Source organism: Centroberyx affinis, unplaced genomic scaffold, assembly GCF_046629955.1.
Source record: "Centroberyx affinis isolate AG114_WGS23_722 - 3 ecotype Tasmania unplaced genomic scaffold, CSIRO-AGI_Caff_v1 ptg000230l_1, whole genome shotgun sequence".
Taxonomy (NCBI): domain Eukaryota; kingdom Metazoa; phylum Chordata; class Actinopteri; order Beryciformes; family Berycidae; genus Centroberyx; species Centroberyx affinis.
The window spans coordinates 1-27,809 of record NW_027278917.1 but is presented as its reverse complement, the minus strand read 5'-3'; the positions used below and the strand labels follow the sequence as shown (position 1 = coordinate 27,809).

At 41.9% G+C, this 27,809-nt stretch overlaps 1 protein-coding gene across 1 annotated transcript; it reads left to right on the top strand.

Annotated features, from left to right (window-relative positions):
* Positions 1 to 27,790, top strand: LOC139663915 (histone-lysine N-methyltransferase 2B-like). Its single transcript, XM_071542704.1, has 36 exons — positions 1 to 330; positions 1,918 to 1,996; positions 2,160 to 5,735; positions 6,209 to 6,393; positions 6,571 to 6,690; positions 7,158 to 7,344; positions 7,839 to 8,070; positions 8,186 to 8,253; positions 8,342 to 8,599; positions 8,979 to 9,085; positions 9,873 to 9,983; positions 10,758 to 10,871; positions 11,706 to 11,852; positions 11,950 to 12,042; positions 12,147 to 12,264; positions 12,404 to 12,517; positions 12,779 to 12,963; positions 13,248 to 13,349; positions 13,658 to 13,768; positions 14,549 to 14,625; positions 15,715 to 15,938; positions 16,062 to 16,165; positions 16,301 to 16,438; positions 16,637 to 16,795; positions 16,903 to 17,020; positions 17,140 to 17,218; positions 17,315 to 17,475; positions 17,597 to 17,767; positions 17,904 to 21,093; positions 23,417 to 23,523; positions 24,150 to 24,287; positions 24,469 to 24,721; positions 25,196 to 25,303; positions 25,687 to 25,770; positions 26,330 to 26,459; positions 26,674 to 27,790. The coding sequence occupies exons 1-36, from the start codon at positions 1 to 3 to the stop codon at positions 26,947 to 26,949; spliced, it is 11,754 nt and encodes a 3,917-aa protein (XP_071398805.1). The 3' UTR covers positions 26,950 to 27,790.
* The last annotated feature ends 19 nt before the right edge of the window (positions 27,791 to 27,809 follow it).

Below are 27,809 nucleotides of genomic sequence, written 5' to 3'. Positions count from 1 at the left end.
ATGATGGCGGCAGCGGGATGCGGATCAGCAACCGCGGCTGCCGTAGGAGGCCAAGGTGGTACCGCTACGGCCAGGGGTCGTTTCCCCGGTCGGCCTTGGTCGTCTCGCAGTCGTTTGCGCTCTGAGAAGCGGTGGCAACTAGGGCGATCAGGGGCAGAAGCTGATGATGTGACCAACGGAGGCCCAAGGCCCACAAACCTGGTTCTTTCGTTAAACGAAGACCAGTCTCACTTGCGCTTACTTGGGATAGAGGCGAACCACAAGAGCCTTGGCCAGGCTGGATACAGCTCAAGTGGGAGTGAAGAGGTGAGGTCCCAAACCGACTCAGGAGTTAGTATCTTTATTTCATTTTCTTACATTTTGTGTGCCAAAGAAATGTGTCTGAGTGAGTGCTGTCCATAATATTGTGACTCGTTAGTGCCATGGAGAAATGTCAACATCGCTCGCTAAGCTAACGTTAACTTCAGCGTCAAGCCTGATAGGCTAACATTACATGCTAACTAAGGTTAGCACAGGACAGCTTTGGCTGTTCCATTTCAAATCATCGCATTTAATGAACGATCGCAAGAAACACATGCATTCAACACATTAGGAGAACAAATAAAGTAACGTTATTTTCCCAATTGCTCATTTGAAGCTTTATAGTAATACAATACACTAACATTAATAGATGGTGCTTAAAATCAGACAGTCAGCAAGGACGCCAATTTGTAAACAGGGATCGTAATTATTTCATCCATGGCCCGTTGGTTATCATGAGCTAGAGTAGCAGCTAATGGTAGCGAACACAAAGAAGGGGAAGGCTAGCGACTCTGTATCCTGTGCAGCGGCTAACGCTAACTGTTCTGCTTTTATATGCTGCCCAGATGCGCGAAGTGCTATTTGCATAGCTAGACTATAACACTGAACACACCTATCTTTCACGTTACGAATACTACTTGTAAGTTTAACGTTAATGCGACGTCAGCACTCTAGCTAACTAAAGTTTTGAGTTTAGCTAGTTAGCTGGCTCGTCTTCAGACAGAAGTGAGTTTAAATTGATTCGGGAGGAGGGGGAAGGGCTAACTGCTAGCTAATGTTACCTAGCACGACAGGTTTAAATTGTGGTGCACAAGTGTGCCAAAGCTATTAGCATTGTTAATAGCTCCCTACAAATATACGGAGTCGTTAATGTCTAATCTGTATTCACCGGAATGTAGCTAGAATAGGCTTCCAGGTCGTATCTGCAAGCACAAGGAACTATAACATAATTGGAGGGAACTGTCCAGACTCACCTTTACTTGCTGATATTGTAGGTAGTATGGGTATAAAGCCTAACTGCATAAATGATTCACAAAAGGTTTTAGAGACTTGCGCTTGCATGATCTAGTGAATAATCGTGATAACATTTAGCAACATAACGAAAAGTTCAGGAAGAGCAATGCATATACCTTCCTGTTCCTAGCTGTGGGCTGTATTGACGTTTTATTTCATGTAAATCAGACGGGATTAACTAGAAGGTTTTGTTTGAATGAGGAGAGAATGGAAATAATTGTGCATGGTCTGTCATTGATATTGCAATAAAATAACCTGTTTTATGTTACACCTAGCCATTTGTCCAATATGATAAGACAAACATGTAGCCTACTGTTTTGCTGAATGTATTGATAGGATAGTGATTATGCTTGAACTGAATCCATCCCTCACTATGAACACGCTGAGAAATTAAAAAGTTATTTCATTTTTGATGAGTCGTAGATGAGGTCTGGTTACTTTGAATATCTACTCAGTCTGCAGAGTAGACATATTTTATGTTTCACTCTAGAATTTGACATGAATGCTATAGATTAAACATTATCTTTGGTAAAGGAATAGTAGCCTCCAGCACAGGGGGTGTTCAGTTGCTTCATGTGTTTATTACCTGTTGTTGTTTTCTAGGGAGATGATTTCAGAGGATTTGTAGCTGAGAGAAAAGGCTACAAAGGACCTTTACGGTCCCGGCAACATCCTTCCAAAGGTAAAAATTTACTGCACACATCATATTAGATGTAATTTATGAAAAACCCACGATTTTGTACTAAGCACGAAACATATTGCCAAGAGGTATTTCCATCCTAGTTCTGCATTCAGAGGAGGAGTTAGGGATTTTATAATGTTATTTGATGTTTTGTGTTTTGTAGGTGATCCTGTCAACGCAAAATCTAAACGACAAAGCGAGAAGCTACCACTCGAGACTGCAACAGTGGAGACAGCTCTTACCTCTCCCGATCCTGAAAAAGATGTAAAATCCATGTCAGATTTTCACAGTTTATCTCCCGAAGCAGAGCCTGCAAAGGATGGCAGGAAGGGTTCAAAAGGAAAAAACACTATGGAGAGACAGTCCACTAAAAGCGGAACCTCTTCAACAGCACCAAGGATTACTATTAAGTTGGTGGCCAAAAAGAAAGTGAAAAGGGTAAAGGAGGCTCATAAAAAATCTCTGAAGAAGTTGAAGATAAAAGGATTTCAGGATCAGCCTAAAGCTAAGGAAATTCAAGGTGACCAGATTTCAAGTGCTCATGTCAAATTAAAAACTGAACCACATGATGATGGACATGACACAGAGGATAAAGGAGGGGGAGCTGTACCTGCAAGAAGGCGTGGAAGATCTGCCTCAAAGACAACAGAACCTGGCTGGCAGACTAGCGACAAAGTTGAGGTTGATGACCAAAAATCAAAGGAGAAAAAATCAGCAGGCCGAGTTGACCTTGTGCAGGAGAGTGGGGATATAGAGCCAAAAACAAATATAAAGAAGTTAAAGCAAAAAGACATAGTGACAGAGCAAGATTCTGAAGTTAATCAACTGATGATCCGTAGGAGCAGTAGAGTCACTAACCCACTCTCTAAAAGAGTCTCAGATCTTGCAACTGAACCAGAAAATCAGAGTCCAAATGAAGTCAGTCCGGCAGAGTCGCCGTTAGAAGTTTCAAGAATAGAGGAGGCCAAACCTCTGACAAGAAATGATAGACGTAGGCAAAGCAGGAGGTTGAATAAGGATGTTACAGTGCCAGAAATCCATAATCCATTATCTGTAGAGCCTGATAAACTAGCTGTTGAATCCAGTGACAGTTTGCCTTTGAAAAGTGAGGACACAAGGATCCCAGGTTTAAAGTTGATTCGGATCAGAAACCCAAAATACGATGCTCAATCTAGTGGGAAGAATTCTTCTCGAAAGAAAAAGCGGAGTAAATTTGTGTGGACTTTAACATTAGTGAAGGGAGGAAGCCAAACAAACGCTGCAGAAAACACTGTCAAAGTAACAGAGAGGAGCATAAGTGAAGTGGATCAATCCACTCTTTCTGACACCAGTGTCATTAAGTGTTTGGAGGGGATAGATAAAAAAGCAGGGATAGATAAAAAAGCAAAAATAGATAGTTCAGCCCCACAAGAGATTTACAACACTGATAATAATGAGAAGTGTTCCCAAAACAAGACTGACATGCCATTTGAGGACAAGTCCACTTTACAGGTGGAAGTTGAAGTGGAACATGTAACAGAACCCCACCCACAAGAAACCACTAAAATGGATTGTGGGAAAGTTCCACCTCTTCAGATAAAAAAGGTCTCCTCACCTGGTAAACATAAAAGCTCAAAGCCATCGTTTTTAATTCAGCAAGTTAGTCCTACGCCTGAAAAGAAAGAGGATGTCGTTAAAGATTTAAGTGGAGTTTCTGAGGATAAAACATCTAGTGTAGATACACAGGTCATGCCAACAACGAGACTAAGGAGAAGAGCATCCAACCCTGCTATACCACAAACAAAGTGTGATAGTCATAAGCCATTGACAACGCAAAAACGGAGGCTTAGAAAAAGTCCAGAGGCTGAAGATACTGCACAGGTGCACATTGAAGATTCTCCTCAGGTATTGACTGAAGATACCACCCCACATGTTCTTCCTGAAGACTCTTGTCAGGTTTTGGCTGAAGACTCTTCACAGATAACCAATACAAACTCTTCTCAAGTTCCTGATAAGGATTCCTCCCAGATTTCTGACGATTCCTCGCTGGTGCCTGCTGAAGTTCCTCAACAGAAGCAGAAGAGTGAGGTAGAACCACAGACAAAAGAGGCCAAACCATTGCCTGTGCCTTCCAAACCTAGAAGATTGAGAACTAATCGTTCAATGAAAAAGAGGTCTGTTCAAAGGAAGAAGTCAGTTGCCTTTCCTGAAACTACTCTGAACACAGAGTTGGCTGCAGCTGAACCTACTGACACACAATGTGTGGTGAATGAAGACACTCAGCCTGTAGTAAAGGAAGTAATTCGGACAGAAGCAAAAGATTGCTCCCAACCAGAGGCAAAAGAGGACACTGTATCAGTGGGAGAGGAGGACGTTCAACCAGTGGTTAAAGAGGAAACAGACATTCAGTTAATAGATAGTCAAGAGTCTTTGGTATCAGAACATCAAGCAAGTGATCAGAAAAAATCATGCTTACAAAGGAGATTCAAACATGGAAAAAAGAGGCGGAAAAGTTTGATTGGACAGCGACAGAAACAAAGGCACAGGACCAGAGATGGGAAGTTTGCTTCAACTAAATTACCTGCAAGTCAGAAGACTCAAAGTGTTGAGGAGGACAATGACATTTCCACCCCAGTGGCAGCATCCACACCGGCCCAGAGCTCTAAACTTATTGGAGTACATAAAAAGTACAAAAGAAGAAAGACAGGCCTTCAATTCATTGCCTCTAAAAGACCAAGAGCACAATCTAAAACCATACCTAAGCTGGTAGGAATAGGGCTTGACAAGGAGTGTTTGAAGCAGGAAGAAACAGACACATTAGTTGATGAAGCACAAGGAGACGTGCTAGATGCCCAGCCTGGTAAATCCAAGTTTGTCAAAAACATCAAACACTTCATCATGCCTGTTGTAAGTGCCAGGTCCTCACGCGTGATCAAGACCCCGCAAAGGTTTATGGATGATGCTGGCATGTCTGTTTTGCCTCGAAGAAACTCCCCAAAGAAGGGTCTACAACTGGGCTTGCAAATACGCCCAGGAAAGAGACGAGATGATGGCGCTGGCAGAGCAATATCCCCTGTCCTGCCAGGCGATGATGAGGATGTATTGAGTGACGGTCAATTGGATGTCAATCTGTTTTCAACTCAGGAACTAGATGACAACACTGATATGACTGACAGCCTATTCTCTAAGAAAAAATGTGGGAAAATTGAAAAGAGGAGGTCTCTTCTGAGGAACCCCAGTTTCAAGTGGCATGTTCCAGGAGAGTCTAGCGAGGAGGTATATACACTGGACAAAACTCCAGAGAACAAGTATGAGAATATATTTTTATCTAAACCATTCGATATGCCCTCAGACCCATCTACTGACCTCCAGATTGCTCACAAAAAGAAAAAGTCCTCCAAATTTAATAAACAAACGGCTCACCTCAAGATTTACGAAAGGCTGAAGAAGTTGCACTCAGGACTTCCCAGAAGCAGGAAGACAACAGAGATGGATAGTGTTAGTAAACCTATTCAGCCTCCCATTGATTTAGCAGAAGGGCTTGATGATGAGGTTATGAGCATTAGCCTTAGGCAACGAAATACAAACACAGAGAAGGGCAAATCCAAGCTCAAGATAGAAGACCTTGATACCCCTGGAGTGGTGAGAAAAGTTTCTGTGTGTGTCAGGACTATGAACTCCAAGTTCCTTGCATTTCAATATGGTGAAGAGGAGGACTTAACAGGGAAAGAGAAGACAAAGGCTACCAAATTACTCTCAGGTAAGCAAAATAATTCAGAATCATCAAGTTATTTAATGTTCTAGCCAGCATAGTATGTACATGCATTATTTATACAAACTTGATGGCAAGAACATAAAATGGAATATGAAATTGGCATGCAAGTATTACTTTCTATTATTTAATATGGGCGGTACGGTGATTAGCACTGTCGCCTCACAGCAAGAAAGTCCTGGGTTTGAATCTCAGCCCTGGTCCTTTCTGTGTGGAGTTTGCATGTTCTCCCCGTGTTTGTGTGGCTTTCCTCCGGGAGCTACAGTTTCCTCCCACAGTCCAAAGACATGCATGTCAGGTGAATTGGGGACTCTAAATTGGCCAAAGGCATGAATGTGAGCGTGAATGTGTTTAAAGTAGTATATGGCATGTATATGTGTACTATGGTATATGCTATGGTATGTAAAGCCCTTTGAGACGTGCTTGTGAAGGGCCATATAAATAAACTTGACATCTAACAGGAAAGCTGCAGTCAGGACATGAGAGGGGCGCAAGTGTTGAAGGTGACCATCCTGAGTCTGTGGAGAAGGGAGCCTCACAGAGAGTACGCCTCACTGGTGCAAATAAAAGAATGTTCAACCTCCTCAAGAAAGCCAAGGTCCAGCTCATTAAAATTGACCAGCAGAAACAGCTCAAGTCATCTGGGGTAAGGTCATGCTCAGTCACTCAATCATTATAGTCTTTCATGTTTATGATTAATTGAATAAGCTTGTCTGTCATACTGGCAACATTTGATAAACACAATTGTTTTGAATATTGCAGTGTGCTTTGCTATTTTGCTGAAGCTCATAGTAATGCCTTGTTTTGTCCATAAATCCTTTAGCTTTTATCTGGCCCGCCTGGCACCAGGTCTAGAGATGTGACCTCTAAGAGACAGAGGAGGAAACAGAAGGTGCAGCTTGATTCCAATGTCCCACTCAAGACAGAACCGCCTCAAGGACAAGTAAGAGTACAAATCAATAGGGCTGAGGGAAAATCAATCAAACTAAAAATCCTGGTTGTGTCTCTTCTGGTTTTACTAATATGTTGTGGCGTTTATTTGAAGCCTTTAATTCTTTGAAAATGATTATATTAATCATGTTTTCCACAGTCTTAAAAAAAGAAAAACCATAGTAGTTGTGTTTACAAATGTGTAATGATTGTATATTTGCTGTTTTGCTGTAGTCAAAAGTTGCAAAATTTATAAAAATTGAAGTCTATCAAATGTAATGCATTGAAAGGTGCTAATACTAAATTATTAATTCATTATTATTTGAATCGAATTTAGGCCCTTGTTTATTCAAACTTCTTCAAATCAATACCTCAGTTGTTTTTATCTATATTATAGGTTTATTGTTAATTTTTTTTTTGTTTCATATTATGAAACAACCATAAATTAGTTTTATCTATATTCTGAATTCTCTCTTTCAGCCGCAGCATCTCTCCCCCCTGTGCCAGGAGTTCCGTAGAGCAGGGGGCCCACGTATAAAGCATGTGTGCCGCGCTGCAGCGGTGGTGCTGGGGCAGCCTCGTGCCGTAGTACCAGATGACATCCCCAGACTTAGCGCTCTGCCATTGCATGAAAGAACTGGAATTTCCCCCTCAGCCATTACTAAAGGTAGATGCGAGCTGAATAGCAATCTTCTCCACTGCATTCTGTCTATAGAAATATGTCTATAAAAATTCTTGGATTTGGACTTGGATACAGGTTAGGAAAGTATTTGTTTTCATCCACTGGATCCAGTGTCTGATAGGTCCCTGAATTCATTGTCAACTTCCCAGGGCTCCAGTTTGACCAATTGCATTTGCAACTATTTTTTTTCCAATAGTGCCACTGACTTTTGATCCTTTCCCTAAAAATACAAAAGTAATGAATTGTGTTTTCTAAGGCTATCGAAGAATAACCTATAGCTAATTTCTGATAAAGGCTAGTCCATAGAAAGGCAGAGCTGGTCAGGCTTTGCTCAAAACTGCTGCCACTCCCTTGCCTAACACTCACTGGTTTCTGTCGTTAGGTATTCAAGTTCTTTGGAAACTGATGAATGCAATTTGGCCAGGTCATTTAGCTGGTATTAATTTCCCTCTCTTCTTGGTTATCTGTTGATGTTGCAGACATTGGGTCTCCCTCAGAATCAGACAGTCCTGGGCTGTCGGATCAAAAGGTCACCAAGGTCAAGAAGCCGACTGGTTTTGTGAAAAGGAAGGGGCTCGGGCCATTTGGGTACCGGTCTCGGAGGTGTGGAGTGTGCAAAGGCTGTAACCATGAGGACGATTGTGGCAAGTGCATGAACTGCCTTGACAAACCAAAGTTTGGTGGTCCCAATACAAAACGGCAGTGCTGTGTGTAAGTTCACTTTTGATTGTCTGGTTTGTTTAATTTATAAAGAATCTATATTTATCAAGTTAATTGTAGATGGGCCGGGTGAAAATGAATTCTACTTTTTTTTTTTCATCTGAAGGTATAAGAGATGTGATCAGATTGAAGAGAGGAAAGCACGCCGCCTAAGTGGCAGAACAGTCCCTAAAGGTGATTCCTCAAATATGTAACCTTCATATTACCATAATATTGGCTTAACATTCAGTGTGTCAGCTACATTGCTCCTTTTTCCTTTAAGGTCCTTCTAAGCGTAGGCGGTCTTCTCTCAGTGGGGGCCATTCAAGTAATGAGGAAGGGAACGAGGGTGCTGCGGAGTCACCATCTGGTCTCCAGGGTGACAGTCAGAGTCCGTCTGTAAGGAAACAGCCAAAGCGTGTTGTGAAACCCCGCGTCTACTTTGACCTGGTCGACTATGATTCGGATCTAGACGTCAAAGCTGTCTCAAGCTCAGCCTCCCCAGCCAGAAGAAGGGGCCCTGGACCGCGTTTCAGTCAAGGTAGATTAATACTCAGGAACATGGCTGAAGAGTAGATGAGACACTTCATTTATCAGTCTTGCAGACACAAGAGGAGACACTTCTGTAACTGCTATTCCTTTGATAAATCTCAAATGTGGGTAGATGTGCTGCTTCATGCAGCACGTTTATTAACATAATGACATCAACAATGTGCCAGTTTACCTAGTCTCATATTCTTAACCTTACTACTTGAGAAAATAATCATATATTTATGTATGTTTTTTGTTTTTCACACATCTCTGAAAACTTTTGTTTTTGTGGGAGTTCATATTGGGCTTGGTTTAAAAAATATAAGACCCAATCAGCCAAGTGCTTAGTCTTGTGATGATGATGATCCCTGCTTTTTTCCCCTCCAAAGACTTTGTGTCACTGGATGGATTCCTGGGAGACATTTCAGATGAGGAAGTCAGGCATCGAAGGTCCACCTCACACCGTGTTCCTCCTGGGAGGCGTAAAACTGAGAAGGTGAGTAATTATGACTTTGAATAGTGGCAAGGCCTCGGTTCAGCCTATCCAACGTGTGTTTGTGGCAACTGTCATCAAGGCAGCGAGTCGCAGTGTCTGGGTGAAAGCAGAAAAATGATGTCCTGTCCTGTCTGGAAGTGTTGGAGGTGTTTCTGGCTGGAATCCCAAATGGATCACTCAGCTGCTGGTCAGTATAGCAGTAATTACTATAGATGACTGCAGTGGCTGGCTGTATAAAACAGAACACAGTGAGTTGAAAAACATATACATGTTGACAATTTTGTATAAAGCCCTATCATTTTACTTGGCAAGGGAGTGATGTTTTATAGACTGCAGGACACGCAGGCAGAGACTAAAGCGAGGTGTGGCTGAGAGACGGTCTCAGTCTTTCATGTGCCTTTTTTGCAAAATCCAGGCCATGCTGTCTTTTTCAGGAGTGGGCTCCCAATTTCGCTACAGGAAAATTCAGCCATCCAAATCACACCAACAAGAAAAAAATCCTGCACTGGAATTGCCAAGTGGTTCCAGTTCCTCTTTGTTCAGCCAATCCTCGACTGAGTTGCATCTGCATAACTGTGGTGCCGTCTGCGTTGTTTCAAATTTTTGGTAGTGCACGACCTCCGAAGTGATTCTCAAACGCAGCTAGCGTGCCCAGTTGTTTTCGGCCATAATTACATCTTTTTGACCCTTTGCACTCCACCACGTTTGTTTCTGCATGAAGCGTGAAGCAGATTAAAGGGGGTTTATTGCTGCCTACATTCAAGTCATGGGTCTCTCTTTCTCTCAGGGTCCTTTGGAGCAGACTCCTCCCAGTGTCCTGGCTGCCTTGGCTCATGGGTTTGAGGAGAGAGACACGGAGTCTTCTGAACCTACTCACAAGATCAGAGTAGACTTCAAGGTTGGACACTATTTACATTACATTGTTAATATATTGTAATATCAAGTTCTTGACTCACAAAGTTCAGTGGGTACAACTTGGAAATGACACTGTCAGGCTTAGGGGTTAAATTCCTACATAGTGCCACCTTTTCTAAAAATGTAAATACTGGTACTGTAAGCTGTTTTGATTAAACCTATCCACCACATTTTATTCAACATACTGTGTAACAAAGATATGCTAACCATTTTTTTCTTACAATATTATTTGTTCTACAGAATGTATATTAATCTCATATGGCCATAATTCCAAATATCAAACATGGAAAATTGTGGGTATTGTTAATGCATCACTTAACGTAACATCATGTTTTGTCCACTAGAGGTCAGTGTTTATTTCTTGATTCTACAAACAATATGACTGTTGTAGTGGTACCTGGGCTCTGTGTCCTTAACTGATCTTTTCAGTGACACTCTCTTGATCTTAATCTGAGAACAAATTCTTTAGCTGTATAAAAATCTTGGACTCGACCTTAGCTTAAAGGAACAGTTCACCCAAAACTGAAAATTCTATCACTATGTACTCTCCTCCATTGAAACTCCATTGATGTTTGTATAACCACCAGCCACATAGTCACACCCACAGTTCCATCTTGATGTTCTCCAAAACTATTGAAGTAAATGAGACCTGTTTGTTTAGCAGGTATTGGTCAGCAGGCAAAATGTTATGATAACTCGTGTGAGCAGTCTTTTCTCAGCTGTTGTTTGTGCTGTGCACATGCTGTCTTGTTTGCAGGAGGACTGTACTCTGGAGAACGTCTGGAATATGGGTGGCCTAAGTATATTGACCTCTGTGCCCCTCATACCGCCTTGTGTCTGCCTTCTCTGTGCCAGTAAAGGACAACATGAGGTAACTTAGCCCTGCCACACCTGAGATAGTTTGTCTGTTGTTTTTGCCTTTCCCACCACCTTAAATCATTTTTACTCTGGTGAATAGTAAGGTCTTTTATAATTGCGTTGCGGAATGAAATCTGACCCAAAGCAAAGGACTAAGGCAGTGCAGATAGAAAAAAAGCACAAAAGATTCCCAAATGCAGTAATATTATCCCCTCTTGTCATATTTTCCACAATAAGAAAGGAGAGCAGTGTACCAGTATTGCAAAAAATGGGCATAACTAGGCTGCTATAATAAGAGTCAAAATCTCTTACAAAAAAGAAATCAAAGAAATGTAACAAGACATTACGCTAAACAAAAGTTAATTCCCCTGTGTACACTAGTGTTACACCCCCGCCAACTCCTTTCATCCATGAATATATGTAAATGTGAAACTTTGATCAACATGATGTCAGCTACAAAACGTACAGTAATTAGCCCAGCTGTTAAAAGAACACATTTTCGCAGTAAAAAAAAAAAAAACTGTTCTAAACCAGGCCCAATATGGCAAACATGACAATTCACATTTATAACATTTTGATTGTTATGATATTGTGCATATTAGACGTTAAGTCTGTAGAACATAACCCAAGTCCGAATGGCAAATAAAAATCTCTTATGATTGTGTACCTCTAGCCTCTCTAGCTCTTCCGGTAGAAACAGTATGTACAAATCTAAACCTACAGAATCAGTGGGAGGAGCTTTTACTTACTTTTTTGGAGCTGTCTCATAGCAGCCTGTAAAGCTAAGGTTGATTTTGAACCCAATTTTAAATGATAAAGGCATGCTTATTGGGAACCCTTTTCGCAGATGCTGTATTGCCAAGTATGCTGTGAACCCTTCCACCGGTTTTGCCTTGAGCCAGCAGAGCGCCCCTCTGAGGAGAACAAGGAAAACTGGTGCTGTCGCCGCTGCAAGTTTTGCCATGTGTGTGGCAGGAAAAACAAGCACTCAAAGGTACACACTGATTTTTTTACTTATTATTTTACACAATCCCGCTTCTCAGTAATAATGTCGTTCAGTCAATAAGCTACATATTTCATCTCTCCCTCAGCCTTTGTTGGAGTGTGAGCGCTGCCAGAACTGTTATCATGCTTCCTGTTTGGGACCCAACTATCCCAAACAGAACAAGAAGAGGAAGGCCTGGGTAGGTTCAAATTTAGAAAAACACTACAGTGTATAAGTTCACTTTAGACATGTTGAGTTTGCAATACATTGATTGGTGGTGCTGCTATAATGGTCTCCATGCAGGTGTGTATGACATGCATCCGGTGTAAAAGTTGTGGAGTCACACCAGGGAAGAGTTGGGACACTGACTGGAACCATGATAAAGGACTCTGTCCAGACTGTTCAAACCTCTATGACCAGGGTGAGGAGAGTACTTAACATGACAGTGCATTTGGGTTTCATTCTGTGATTTGTTGATTCCTGGACTATCTAACATTACAGGTTTATGTCAAGGCTGATTTTCTCTTACTGGCTCTTTCCCTTTATCTCTCTCTCATAAGGTAACTACTGTCCAATCTGCTTCAAATGCTATGAGGACAATGATTATGACAGTCAGATGATGCAGTGTGGCACCTGTAACCACTGGGTGCATGCCAAGTGTGAGGATCTAACAGGTAATTTTTTTGAGGTTGGAAGTTCTGGGAACACTTTACTTATTCCAGTGTATTAACCCATGGAGAACTATTTTAATTACACAATATTACTGTGTAGATCCTTGATGAAAATCTCTAAAACCTAAAGTACTCCAAATTGTACAAACATAATGTACTAAACTAAGTACTTAACAAAAGTGTTCCAGCACCTGACATAACTAGTGCTGAGTGATGTGCCACTCTACAGTTCACTAAGCCCTCTCTCCTGTAAAATCATTTCAGATGACCTGTATGAGATACTGTCCAGCTTGCCAGAGAGTGTGGTGTACTCGTGTCGGCCGTGCAGTCTGACCCAGCCCAGTGCCTGGAGAGAGCTGCTCTATATTGAGCTCAGGGCGGGGGTGGAGAAGGTGCTGGCTTGCTTGCTTTCCTCTACCCTCACCCAGCACCTTGTTACCTGCTCACAGGTAGGAGACTCAGCCTCGTTTTTGTGAAATTTGGTTCAAATATTTAATTATGGCAACAATTAGAAAATAGGTTTGTCACATGGTGTAGAATATGCCTACAGAACGTCACTGTAGAAATACTGTTTTAACGATACATTCATTGATTGGATCACTTCTTGAATTGTGCCATATCATTAGACCTTGAGCACAGTTACTAGAACGTGTTACTCTTACTTGTCCTTATGTAACCTATGTTGTACTACTGTTATAATTGCAAATGTATTAAATATATCTTTGTACTGCAGTGTGAAAACTTGGTTGACCCTGACAGTGGAATAGAAGGCCAGCCGGCCTGTGACCTCCGAGCTGTGGGCAAGAAGTTTGACAAAGGCCTTTACACTACGTTGGTCAGTCCACAACCTCTCATCTAATATCTGAACGGGGCAGTTGTCGCGGTTTCTTAAACACTATTCAGTCAGTGCTAAAACAAATATGAAACATATATTGTGTTTAATTTCATGTGGCTGTATGGACTTTGAAAAAAAATTATTCCACTAAGAAATTAGATATGCTGTAAAGGCATAAAAATAATGTTGTTCCATATGTTAGTGTGCTTGTAGCACTTGACTTCAATACATAGTTTTGGTATTCTGGTTTGTAGGATATATAACCCAATGGGGTATTGAAAATTGAAAATTGCCATTTGTCTTTATAGAAAACATTCCATGAGGATGTGGTTCAAGTGGTGCGGAAGAGACTTGAGCAGGAGGAGAATCTTCCAGAGGAGGAGAGACCAACTGCCCTGGCACGCTCTTACTACTTGAAGGTATTAACTCAGGACACAAGATCAACAGAAGCCTTTTCTTTGAGCACCATTTAATGTTAAGTTGTACAGTGTAACAAACAAGGAAACATTACTTTTTTCTTTTATATCTGTGTTTCCATAGGCATAATTTATCTACGAGCAGAAACATAACTATCAACAACTGCTCAGGACTGAAATATTGGAACCATGATGTGAAAGACGTACTAGTGCTAAATATTAGATTGCCTGCCTCATGTTTATTACATAACACATTATTAAGATTCATTTAATTTCATTGTACAGAGTTCTTATTTGTACAAGGTGTCTGCAGGTCCTTACAAAGTCTTACATTGGCTTAAATCATATAATCTTGAGGCCTTAAAGGTCTTGAATATAGTTAAATAAAGCAATTTACGTCTTAAATTCAGTTTTAGATGTCCTCAAAATGTTATGGTTTCATGGTGCGCTGTTTTTCTTTGTGAGAAATCAGACCTGTATTCTGCTAGGTCTACAGTTGGTTTCATTTTTACGTTCTTTTCCATTGCGAGAATGGTCTTGTATGGTCCTGGCCATAAAAATGGCTTAAAAAGTACCTGGCATTAAAAAGGTCTTAAAAGGTTTAATTTAATTTGACTGGATAGAATTTGCACACACCCTGTGGTCAACTTTGGCAGTTATGGCACATTTTCATATGGGGGAGGTGGGGTTTGTGGTGGATTGTAGTCTGTGAGAAACTTGGAAGGGACTCCATGTAACAAGGGTAGAATGCAGCTGTCTAAGAATTCATCATTGATTTTTCAGCTTCTGGAAGAAGTATTCAATTGGTTCAACAGCCAAGACCCAAAAGTATGGGACCCTTGCACCAAAGACTTGCCCATGTGAGTAATGGCCTCCAGTGTATCTGCATGTATTTTTTTTCTGTTTCGGTTTATGTTGTGTTGAAGACTGAAGGTTAGAAAAAAATCGGAGAAATGGGTGTTTTATATATTATTTCACCAGTTATGGAATATAGATATAAATCTTGTTCATGTTAGGCAAGTTGTTTGCTTGATACTGAGAGAGGAAACTTTTTTATGCCAACTGCTCTTTTACCAGGCAGTAGGGTTGTTTCGATATCAGAATTTTGACTTCGATACTGATACTAGCTTTGGTACCTCAATATCAACACCACATCCATACCACAGTAAATCACTGATAACTGAGAATTTATTAAATGAAATGTAAACTTAACATATCTTTTCCAAAATATTAATTAAAGAATATCTGACATACAAAACACAGCCTACCTGAGAAAGATCTTACAAGCTTGAAACTGTTACAAAGCTGCATGTATTTTGTAAGCCTTTTATGTTCATTTGTACTACCTGATACACCTCTATTTTATAACTTTTGGCACCTGTGAAGCATGAATAATTGAGTACTAAAGATGTATCACACTGTGTTTTTACATGGTGCAGCTGTGTGTTCATCTAAACTGTGTGTGCACAAATAGTCCTCAATGGTATTATATTTTGCCCCAGTAATTCTACAGATTCACAGGCTTGAACTAGTGTGAATGAAGCTTTTGTGTTTGTATTCAGTTTGTGTTCATCAGGGTTTTGGGGAAAGTGGTCTGAATTAACTTGCATATAAAATACCATAATCTACTCTTGTCATGCATCTATCTGTTATTATAACACCTGTTGTGCTTTTGTGCAACATAAGTGAGGGTAAAATTAACCAATCCTGAGGAGAACAAAAAAAATATGCTACTAGACACGCTTTCATGTTTGACCTTCAGCATGATTTAAAAGTACAATGTGAAAACTGACATGTAGCATAATGTTGCATCACATACCGTGTCATACGTGTGTCTCACTGTCCAGCCTACATATGTACGAAAGGCATAAGCACTGCTGTATTTTTCAAAAGAAATGATATTGGCTTTCTTCATGAAAAAGTACTGACCTGCTCACGTTCTGTCACAGGGGGATGCTATCCCAAGCTGTTCACCCTCCTACAACTGAGCATTTTTATGCCCAGTGGCGGGAGAGGGAGGAGCAGCAGTCCAGGGCTCCACTAGGGGTTCTGCAGGAGGACAATGTGCAAAGCTTAGACGTAAAGGAAGAAGAGGTGGCCTCCCCAATGTCTGGCGAACCAACTAGTAGGAACCACTTCAAGACCAGCAAGGCTGTGAGACTCAAATTCAAAGGTAATGCATTAAAATGAGGAGAGAAGTAAATAAATTGGGCTACTGGTGATTGTTTTGGTTCTGTTGCATTTTATCTTGTAGCCTATTATTGTATTAAGGCCTTGCTTTTATATATTCACATAGGGAAAAGGGGTCGGCTTTCAAAAGCTGATCTGGACACTGGATGGTCCAAGGATGATGAGAGGCAGTGCTCTTTGTGCCAAAAATATGGAGACCTCAAACCTAATGTAAGTAACAGCATTGGACATGAACAAGGGTCTGGGCAATGCCCATTGTAAATAACCAATGTGGAGGTAGTAAACTGCCCGTAAATACATACTATGCTTGGTCTCAGCGTTTCGCCCTTTGTGTCTCCCCCATAGGAAGCAGGCAGGTTGCTATACCTGGGCCAGAATGAGTGGGCCCATGTCAACTGCTGTTTGTGGTCAGCTGAGGTGTTTGAAGAGGACAATGGCTCTCTGCTACATGTACACAGTGCTGTGACAAGGGGCCGCTTGATGGTCAGTTGTTAGTTCACATTATAAATTAACTTAACTGCCAGTTTTATCATCATTCAATCATCTATAATCTATAATTTTATTAGGAATATGCATTTTCTTCTTGCAAACTACACATGTGATGTCCTTATGGCTGAATTCATGTGTTCCCTTTAGTTCTGCCTTTACTTAAATATTATAATTTTTCCCCTCTCCCTTCAGCGATGTGAACGTTGCAACCAAACAGGTGCCACAGTGGGTTGCTGCCTCACTTCTTGTCAAAGCAACTATCACTTCATGTGTGCCCGCTCCCGCCAGTGTGTGTTCCAGGATGATAAGAAGGTCTATTGCTACAAACACAGACACCTCATCAGTGGCAGGGTAAATACTGTTCTGCCAAACCTGTTACTGGATGTTGACACATTTAAGAAGTTTGACTTTTGATCCTGATCAATGTTATCACTGCTGTCTGTTCCTTTGTTCTACAGATGATAAGCGGTCAAGGATTTGAGGTAAACCGGAGGGTGTATGTGGATTTTGAGGGGATCAGTCTCCGCAGAAAGTTCTTGACTGGACTTGAGCCAGAATCCATCAATGTGATGATTGGTAAGTGCTGTTAGTTTAGTTTGTTGCCTACGTCACTACTTAGCATTTACTGACATTAACTTCTATTAGACTGATAATTGGCTTATAGTTCACAATCTCATTTTGACCCTCTTATACAGGCTCCTTGCAGATTGACAAGCTAGGTGTGCTCACAGAGCTTTCAGCTGGCAAAGGAAAACTGTTTCCTGTGGGTTTTCAGTAAGTTGCATTTTACCATTTCAAGTTTTACCACAAAAATTGTATTGGGTATGTTGAATGAGAAGTACAGTTAAAATTTTGTCTTTCCCTCTTGAGGTGTTCTCGGTGGTATTGGAGTACAGTTAACCCATTGCGCCGGTGCAAATATACATGCACAGTCCGGGAGGTTCGACCGCTTGTCCCTGAGAAGCCTGTTGAGGAGATGCCTGACCAAGGAGACAATCACACCATTGCTCACAGCCCCTGTCCCCCACCTGGTGAGTGTCTTGCTGCTAAGGAAATGCCATTGCAACATTAGGAATTGTGACAGCATTGAGTGAACACAGTAAAATTAAGGTTACAGATACTGATACTTTTACAAACTTACTTTTCTGTCAGAATCTGAAGCCCAAGAGAATGATATAGCAGAATCCCAAACCCCAACTGAGGTAACATTCAACCACCCAGGTCCACCCCCCAAACCTGATTATGGAGCAAAGCCAAAGATTCCCAGTTATCCCCAAACCAGGAGGCCAGCTGGAGGAATGTCCCGGCCTTTGCCATCACCAGGTAAATTATTAATTAATGATTGTATTCCTTTTTAGAAAAAAGGTTGGAATTCTCTATCAAAAAATACGTTGGTTGTCTATTCAGTCAAGAGCACACAAGTACTAGGATGTTGATCAACTCTGTTTTCTTCTTTTAGGAGTAATTCAGTCAAAACCCCACCACATATTAACCATAAGTGATCTGGAGGAGACTCGAAGGCCTCGTCGCCACAGCCCACACTCACAGACAACAGGTCTCCGCAATCACATACCCCCACCTCCCCTGGGCCCTCTCACTGGGCCGATCACCCTCCGTGCTGGAAAATCCTCCCTGCCCACTTCCCCACTCTTCCCACTTGGTGCTACTGACAACCTACTAACCTCTCCATCACCCCGTCCAGTTGGAGGTAGAAGTGCTTCTTCTGTCCGATGCCCTGGAAATACAATGACTCATTCTACCTCAGCTCTGTTTCCTCATACTCCATGGCAAGAAAGTGTGGGAAGCTTTCCCTCTTCAAGCCTGTCTTTCTCTTCAAGTATACAACATTCACCCAGACCCCGATTAGCATTTGACCTGAGCCAATCAGACTCTGTGGAGGTGCCACACAACTTCTTGGCTTCACCAGAGCCTGAAGATGTTTCTACAACAAATGGTACATCACCCCTAAGGGACTCAGGCCAACAGAAGGACCAAGAATTCCCCTATGGGTCATTCCACAAGGACCCTGACATGGCTCTGGGCTCTGAGCTGAAGAGGGAGCTGGAGATTGAAGAGACACTCCTAAATGAAGGAGTGGCAATGAACTGTGGGGGGCAGATAGTGGTAGAGGGTGATGACCAGGAGGAATTTTGGGGAAGAGCCCGAGAGGTACACAAGAGGAAGACTCTTGTTGCCTCCCTGCCGCGGTCTGCAGCCTCGGCCAGGGATGACTTGGGGAACACATCCTCTGATGATGACATGGAGCACTATTTTGACTTTTCCCGGACAATAGTCAGCTGTCCTGGCTCAAGAGATCATTCCAAGTCTCCATCCTCCCCTTCCTCCCGGCCTATTACTCAGCTGGATGGTGTAGATGATGGTACAGAGAGTGATGCCAGTATAGCTACCAACGAAGATACTCAGAAAGTTGAGGGTTCTAGTCAAGCTCAGATACCGGCCAAAAACCTTAATAATAAGCTCCCTGAATCAGAAACTACAAGCCACAAGCGAAATGTTGATGTGCAGAGTCCCATCCCTAAAGCATCGTCCACTGACAAGCTCACAGCGGCTTCATCAGTTGCTGTCTCAGCTGCCAGCCAAACCCATATGGATAGTTTACTCCAAGATCCACCTACAGCCCATGACACCACTCAATCAAATGAGGCTGATACGAGCTTTGTCCCGCCGCGAATTTCCACAGCTTCTCAACAGCAAAGCTCTGTAACTCCTTTAGAAGGACAGATGTGCCGCCAGGACACTGCGCTTGCTGCTCCCGTTCAAGAAGCTCAGCCTAACTCGATCAATACAAAGGTGCCTGAAACCTCATATGCAGAAGAGTTATTCCAGGGTTCCAGTTTAGAATTGGCCTCTGGGACACCTCTTGTCCTGGAAAGGTGTGATCCCCCCTCTCCTAGCACCCGTTTAACTGAGTTGGTGCCTCTGCTAGAAGGCCCACCCATTGAGGCCCAACAGTCTGAAGTCCCTAAACCTCTCTTCTCCGAGCATGACAGCAGCCACTTTATATCATCCACTGAGGGGTCTACTGTGTACATGAACCACTTAACAGCTAATACAAAGGAACCCTCATTGGCAGATTCTGCTGACAGTAATCAGGGCTCCCTGTTGGATCTTCTTCAGCCCTCGTCTCTAATGTCCACAGACCTGCATAACCCTTCTCAAGTTCTTGTGGACCCTTTGCAGATCAATCCCTCATTGCCAGGTTTCAACCAGCCTCCTCTGACAAGTATTACACTTCAGCCAGTCACATCCTCACAAGACTCAACTTTTCCACCTATGGAGTCTTTTTGTACTAAAATTACTACCCTCAGTCCAGTTGGGGATATGACACAAACGGCAATGAATGTAGCCTCTCAGAATGATCCAATGTTGTCAGCTACATCCAGCACCTGTCACCCGGTAGGAACTTATGGAGCTGTCTCTGTACCTATGTACTCCACACAAACACAGCCATTAGGTTCTACAGCAATTACCATCGTTTCCTCCTCCCCCTCAATATTATCTGCTCCTACTGGACTGTCAACACAGGGTCAATCTGTTCCGTCATCAGTCCAGACCACCTCGGGCCCTGTGATGTTAAATGGATACAGCTCCTCATCTTTGCAGAAGGAAGCTTCATCTGGTCACACAATCTCCATCAACTTTGCTACACCCAGGCCAGCTTTAGAGCCCCAACAGCCAATGGTACCCCAGGCTTTACCCGGTCATGCCATCCTTACTGTGAAGGAGGTGGGAGGCCCAAACGTAGATCCTACACCACATGTCCTATTGGTGAACCGCCTTGGCCAGATCTTTGTGAAGAACCCAGAAAGCAACACTTTCCAGTTGCCCACTCCCAATTCCTCCTCCTATAACTGTGTCACTCAGATAGCCAGCCTTTTGCAAAGCAATGCTCTGTCAGCCACATTGGCAGCAGCTGGTAACATGACAGCTCCAGCTCCTGGGGCCAACTTGGCAACAGCAGTTCCTCAGGCGGTAACGCCTGTTGCGCAGAATCCAACCACTATTACACAGCTGCTCACTCACAATAGCAATGGAGCAATGGCATCAGGTAATGTCAAGAAGCCAAGAAAAAATGCAAAAACATCACCAGATGATGCTATTCCAGAGATGAAGAAACCAAAGAAGAAGAAGGAATCCACTGCATCCAGAAAATCAAAGTCAGCCAAGGCTTTAGGGCTTCCTACTCCGAGGACCGAGAGTCCTCCCATGACTCCTGCTGAAAGTGCCCAAGCTATTATCAACCAAGCAATGGCCAGTAACTACACCCCTAAGTGGAGTGGGCTTAAAACACTTAGCCCTTCCACCCTGGTCTTGCCTCCTGGCCTGCTAATCGAACCCGAGCCTCCAGCGTCACCACCATCACCATCACCAACTCCTACAGCCCGCCCTCGCACCCATGTCCGCATGAAGAGGGTGTCCTCGCTTTCAGACCGCATTGTCACGAAGAAGTCCAAAGTTGACTTCCTAGAACCAGAGCTCCCCAGTGATGATGAGGAGCATCACAGACCTAACTTTCCAAGCATCTCCAACAGAGCTTCAGGAGTTCGCATCAAGACTCCAACAGTGAAAGGAGTGTTGAACCTGGACAAGTTGAAGGAGGAGCATCTCAGCGGCTCAGACAGTTCGGGGTAAGTATTTACTCATATCTATTTGGTTTTAACCCACCTGTTTGACAACTATATAACAAACATTATACAGTTCGGATTAGGGGTGAGCCCGTGTGAATGAGTAACCGAGTACTCACTGTTAATATAATGATTTAGAAAAAAGAATCCAACACTATTTGTTTTTTTGTGCCATTTAAGGAAGAGTAAATACCCTTGATGTTTCTAATAATAAAAGTGATAAAGCCTCACTATGGTAGTGGATATTTATAACAGGCATCCGCGTTGCCTCATTGTGTGCCTGATTAAATTTTGATATAAAAAATTGCACACAATTTTAAAATGAAGGGTGTTTGATAGTGTATATTTGTAATTAGGGCCTATATGTGTGTATAAAATTAAAGTCCTTTAGCTTATAGAATGTATATATATATATATGTTCGTCTTCGTCTTCTCTTGGTGTTTTTTTTGTAATTACTTAAACTAAAGGACAAAACTTGCAATATTTGTATTCTGTGACTGATGTATGAGTTTTAGGCAGTACACCTGATGGTCCACTAGAGAGCAGGCAGGGTACAAAAACTCTGCATTAAAGGAATAGTTCAACTATCACTATAACATACAGTATAGCAAGTAGCTGAAGAAGCTTTGTTTCATCTTTCTCCAAAACATCTGGAGTGAGACAGTTTCTTTAGAGTTACAAAAAAAAGCTACAAACAGCATACCGTATTTCCTCTAATAGTGGCCGGTAGTCAATTAAAAGCCGGGTCTCCGATAATGGCCGGGGCCGTGGTCGACACGAACAAATAAAGGCCGGCCCCAAATACAGGCCGGGGAAAAAAACAAAGGAACAAACAACGGTGGATACCGGTAAACTCCTGGTGCTTGTTATATAATGTAACTGTAGTTTGTAGTAATGTACAAGTGCCACAAGATGGCAGTACGGCACAAGACGGCTCGGCTGGCGGAAGTCTCTGGATCGTGCTGTGGACGATTACCGTAATTATCAGTCATGCATCGCAGTAACAAAAAAACGGCTACCTAACGAACCCCAACAGAAGCAGATCAGAAAACAAGGAGGCTGCGTACTAAAATATGAGCAAATATACTCATCAAACAGAGGGAATTAGAAATAAAGGCCTGTCTCTAATATAAGCCTGCTTCCAATAAAGGCCTGGTACCCTCTGCAGCTGAGGTAAATAAAGGCCTGGGCCAATATTAGAGGAAATACGGTAATCCGAGCGTTACAAATAGGGAAATAGAATTTTTTAATGATACCCAAGATGTGGCATTCTCACTCTTTGTTTAAACCTGCAATACGCGATTTCAGACCCTATAACCAATCCTGAAACTAACGTGTGCTATGTGGAGATTTCCGTGAGACGTAATGATATAGGCTAAACAAATAGCCACACATGCGGGCCAGCTGTGTTGTTGTTTTCACCTCATTTCTAAAGCTTGTTGTCAAAGTCGGTCAAAATCAAAGCTTTTCCTTTTTTTAAAACTAGCTTTTTTTTAAAAGCCATCCCTGAAAAAAATAATGGCCGAATCAATAAATCAGTAAATGTTTCCAAGTAGTAAACTTGCTGCCTACCTCTTCAGAAAAATCTGGCAAAGCAGGACTGGTAACAGGCGACATTTCTCCATAGGTACGTTTAATTTAGCCATTAGCCTTTGTGCACGGTTTGTCCTAAGGGGCTTCTGTAGCCTCAGCAGTTTTGCCGTGTGTGTTTACAAATGTGTTGCGGTTTCTGTCACCCTCTAGTGGTCGGAAAAGCGCTTAGTGTAGCTTTAACTTTTAGATGCCACAATACAATACAATACAATACAAACAATATACAACAACTTTTAGCCAATAAACGTATTAAAATATAATTTACAAAAGTAGAGATATGAGTCGCATGTGTGCAGCTTATCATACAGCAGTCTGGTGTGTTGTTGTTTTTTACATCCATGGCAAATTATGGTATTTTTTATTTTTTATTTTGATTTCCATTTGGCCTTCATATTTAACTTGCTCTCTCAACACCCATGAATGACACCTTCCTGGAATTATTAGACCAGTAAACATCAATTTTTCCAGTGGGGGCTTTTACAAAGGTAACACAGTAGGCCTGTCCTAGCACTGGCAGCACAGATTTGCATGACAAATGGAACGTCTTTTTGTCTCATGAAGCAAATTCAAATGTCAGTGGGCCTAAAGTAACAAGACAAGAAACAAACATATCACATGGAATGTATATTTTGTTTTGTGTTTAGCCAGCCTTGACAGTTTTTGTGTTGCTTTGCTTATGTTACACTGCCATTGTCTTGTCAATTGCAGTTTAGTCACTGTTGTCTCACACAGGTCAGAGTCTTGGGACTGTCTGTCGATGTCTCGGGGGGAGATGGGCAAACAACATGCTTGGGAAGCAGTGGGACACAGCACCCTGACTGACTGGAAGAAGTACTCAGGTATTCCTCATTTTAACTGCTTTCCAACTAAGTTCAAACGAAAAAGATAGAATAACTGTTGCACTCTTGGATTCAGTCTTTACAATACTTACTATCAGGTGCGTTAAGTCCCAAAAATAGAAACTGAAGAGATAATGTTTAAGAGACAGAGAAAAAAAGTTTGAGGCAAATTCTTTTCATGTAATTTATTTAACCATGCTTGGTGGCAATAAAAAGTGCAGAAGTGCAAAGGTGTAGGGACAAATGTTTCAATATTACACCATCATCAGTGTCTGACACTGACACGCAGGCAAACAACATTGCTTGTCTGACACTGATGATGTAACATCGGAACGTTTGTCTCTGCACCTTTGCACTTCTGCACTTTTTTTTTGCACCAGCGAGCATGGTTAAATACATTCCATTCCATGAAAAGAATTTGCCTGAGACTTTCTCTGTGAATGTTATTTTAGCAGAGTGTGGGTCTCCTATACGTTACAAATTCAACTAAATTCAACAATGTCTGCCACTTTGTAGGGTATGCCACTAACTAATGGATGTTACTTTTGTGTCTGTAACTTTGCAAAAAACATGGCTGCAAGAATAAAGAATATATATATAAACCATTGTTCTTGTCTTCTTGTTAGGCGCTGCTTCTCCATCAGATGATGAACCGCTGCCATCTGACGAGGATGAGGAGTGCCCCGCTAACAGAGATCAGCCGCACCTACGATTCCAGATAACCAGTGATGATGGTTTCAGTGTAGAGGCAGACAGCATCGAGGGTAAGGCCGTTAATAAAAGAGGGGCTGTCTGAAATCACTAACCAGACACTGAACAATAAATCTGTCCCTCAAAAGCCCCCAAATTCCACAACTTTTACGTGAGATTGTAAACCGAGTTATGTCAGCCAGTTATGTTCATTACATTCACTTTGCAATGCTTGATTCTCAACTTCCCCTTCAGTGGCTTGGAGAGCGGTGATAGACGGGGTGCAGGAGGCCCGGGCAATTGCTAGGCTGAGACAGCTGACTTTCCTAGGAATGACTGGTGTCCGTATGCTGGGTCTGGTTCATGATGCAGTGGTGTTCTTGGTGGAGCAGCTCCAAGGGGCCCGCCGCTGTCAACGCCATACCTTCCGTTTCTTTAAACAGTTCACCCAGGAGGAGGACCTGCCTGTCAATCCCAGTGGCTGTGCCCGCTCTGAGCTGTACCTTAGGTCTGTATGCCACTTTGGCCTTTATTAAAGTAAAATTGTCTTTCATAAATGCATCATATACTGAAAGTGAGTCAATATAGAAACAGGTCAGAATTCAAATGTAAGCAGCAGGGGAAACTAAAACTAGTCATTGGCAAATTGGTGGAAGATTTTGAATTTTGGTAAGTTTGACTGCTCAACCAGCCACTTGGGCAGGCCACTGGGTCCTGACCCACAGGTTGAGAAGCACTATATTATAACATATTCAGACATTTTTTTTTTGTAGTCTTCGGTCAAATTGGGCAAGAATTCAATAGGAGAGAAATTGGCAAAGTCAAACAATTCAGTTTATCATGGTACAAATTTATATATATAAAAAACAGTGGTATCAAAGCTCAAGCTAAATGTCTTAAACTTGTCTTTGTCTTTTTTTAATTGGAAGATTGATTGATCCATGTCCATCCAGACTTCATATCCTTTTCCCTTTCTTTACAGAAAGTCTACCTTTGACATCTTTAACTTCCTGGCTTCTCAGCACAGACAGCTGCCTGACATAGGGCCTTATGATGATGAGGAAGATGAGGTCCTTCTCAAGTCCACAAGGTCAGGCTTTACTCATTTTGTTGGAGATTTGCAAAACAAAACATGTAGTCTATATTTAACACTGTTTCAAAGGTGCTTTTCTGTTTTGAGTTTTAAAGGAAGAAGTTTCCCTTTCTTGAACATTTGTTTTCCTCAGAATTTGTAGTGATGAGATTTATTCAGTATTTTGGCATTGCCGCATGATAACCTTTTAAGTTAAAGAGCCAATTACTGTCCACAGACTGCAAACGTGGCTTTTTACCCAAATATTAATCAAATATTTGTTTTCTGTTTAGTATTTATTTCATCTATTTGGTTTGGCCATTTTGTGTTACAAAATGGCAAAATGATTCTTCCTGGTTGTTTTTTTTTTTGGTGAAATCATCTCTGCTTTCTTCCTTTAGACGGGCTACTAGCTTGGAGCTGCCCATGGCCATGCGCTTCAGACATCTAGAAAGGACATCCAAGGAGGCTGTAGGCGTGTACAGGTCAGCACAGAACTACATTTGCAGATTCATCTGAATAAAAAAACAACATACCAAAACTCTGCCATTTAGATTATAATTTTACAGCAAATGGTCATTATTGGTGAGAAAGAGTGAAACCTCACAATCTCTTGAAAATCTGCTTCATGAAAAAAATATGCTTTCAGTTTCCCTGATTAAATCATCCCAGGTTACTTTCAAAATCCCCATAGATTGGCTGTTATTCTTCTTGATACTACACTACAATATATAAGAGTATGGGATGCAATTACATTTTGTCTTAAAGAATTTGACTCCTTATTGTGGTGTAGAGTGGGCAGTCCACTCTTCACAAGTGTTATGATCATAATGGAAAAACTGGAAACCTAAGGATGGCTGAGAGGCTCACACTAAAAGTGAGACAGCAGATGTGTCATTGGGATTTTGGGGGATTTTTGGATTTCCTGAAGCAGCAGGGATATACTGTATGTACTCCCAGACACAGGGGCTTTAGCCATTACACATATCTTGGCACCCCAGATAGTTGCCCTGTAGTTCTCACCTTTTCATTTCCTTGTTCTAGGTCTGCTATCCATGGGCGTGGGCTGTTCTGCAAGAGGAATATTGAAGCAGGGGAAATGGTTATTGAATATGCAGGCATTGTCATTCGCTCAGTGCTCACTGACAAGAGGGAAAAGTACTACGATGGCAAGGTTGGTCATCCATCTCTCCTCCCATTCCTAAGAGCTATTCAAAGTGTAGTTTACTGTCTTCTCAGGTTTCTGCCAAAGTTATCCTTTGGCTTTTTTTTAATTTTTTGGTCATACTGTTTCCTTCTAATATCACTCAGTTATCAAAAATGTTTAATTTTTTGACAAAAGTCAGAGGATGTATTCATGCCGCAATGTTTTTTTATTGCCTTTGTAGGGTATTGGCTGTTACATGTTCCGCATTGATGACTTTGACGTGGTGGATGCAACCATGCATGGCAATGCAGCACGATTCATCAACCACTCCTGTGAGCCCAACTGCTACTCACGAGTCATCAATGTAGAAGGCCAGAAGCATATCGTCATATTTGCCCTTAGGAAGATCTATAGGGGAGAGGAACTCACCTATGACTACAAGTTTCCCATTGAAGACGCCAGCAACAAACTCGGCTGTAACTGTGGGGCTCGGCGATGTCGGCGCTTCCTCAACTGAGAGATCCCCTGTATGAAAAGAAGGGGATCCTGTTTACTAGTTAAGCCTTAAATTAAGGTGTCACTGGATTGGGCTTGGGGTGGCAGTGCAGTCCGCACAGCAGGGGAATTAGCCACTATGAGACTGGGAGAGGAGTTGGCCAATAACTTTTGGTAGGTCACACGTGATAGATGGAGAAGGCATGGATTGGAAAATAAGAATGGAGAAGAACCTGCACAGAAAATAGAACTGTTAAGTTTCTTGCCTGCTTTTTGTTCACAATGGCCTATAGCCTAGATACGCCTGCTAGTGAACAGTAGAGAGCTGGCTGAGCAAGAGCACTAGATGACAAATAGTATGGAGGAAGTAGCTACTATTGAGGTGTGAGTTTTCATGAGAACAGGATATTCAAAAGTTGGGGTTTTCCTGGTTCTATATTTATGGCACCAACGTTTTCTGTACACACATCAAGCCTTATCTGTTTCAATCATTGCTAAAACCTATAGCTAGGCTTTGAGAGATTCCTTATATGTTTTATTCATATTTTGGGGTGGGGGGAGGGTATGTCTGTCTATAGTACACTTGTAATCATGATGGCTCCATCTTCCAGTGATGGGATCATATAGCTCTTTCCCGTATGGTGGTGAACTCAATTCTTGAGCCATATGCCCACCTTAACCTGATTCATCATTTGTGTATTTTATCTTATATTTAACATTTCTCACTTGGTGGATATTTCTTTTTAGACATATTTTTTTCCTTAATAATAAGACAACCATGGTGCTAAGATTTGAAAGGGTCTTTAATCTTTAATGCTTGACTAAGATGTCCAGCAAATCAAAAATCATTTACCCGTTAATTTACCCTGCTGAGACCATGTA

Bases quoted from the DNA above. Each gene is read 5' to 3' on its own strand.
- LOC139663915 (XM_071542704.1), top strand. From the start codon at position 1: ATGATGGCGGCAGCGGGATGCGGATCAGCAACCGCGGCTGCCGTAGGA. The intron at 17,768-17,903 runs GTAAATTATTAA...TTCTTCTTTTAG, and splicing joins CCGGCCTTTGCCATCACCAG to GAGTAATTCAGTCAAAACCC. The intron at 25,771-26,329 runs GTCAGCACAGAA...TCCTTGTTCTAG, and splicing joins GAGGCTGTAGGCGTGTACAG to GTCTGCTATCCATGGGCGTG.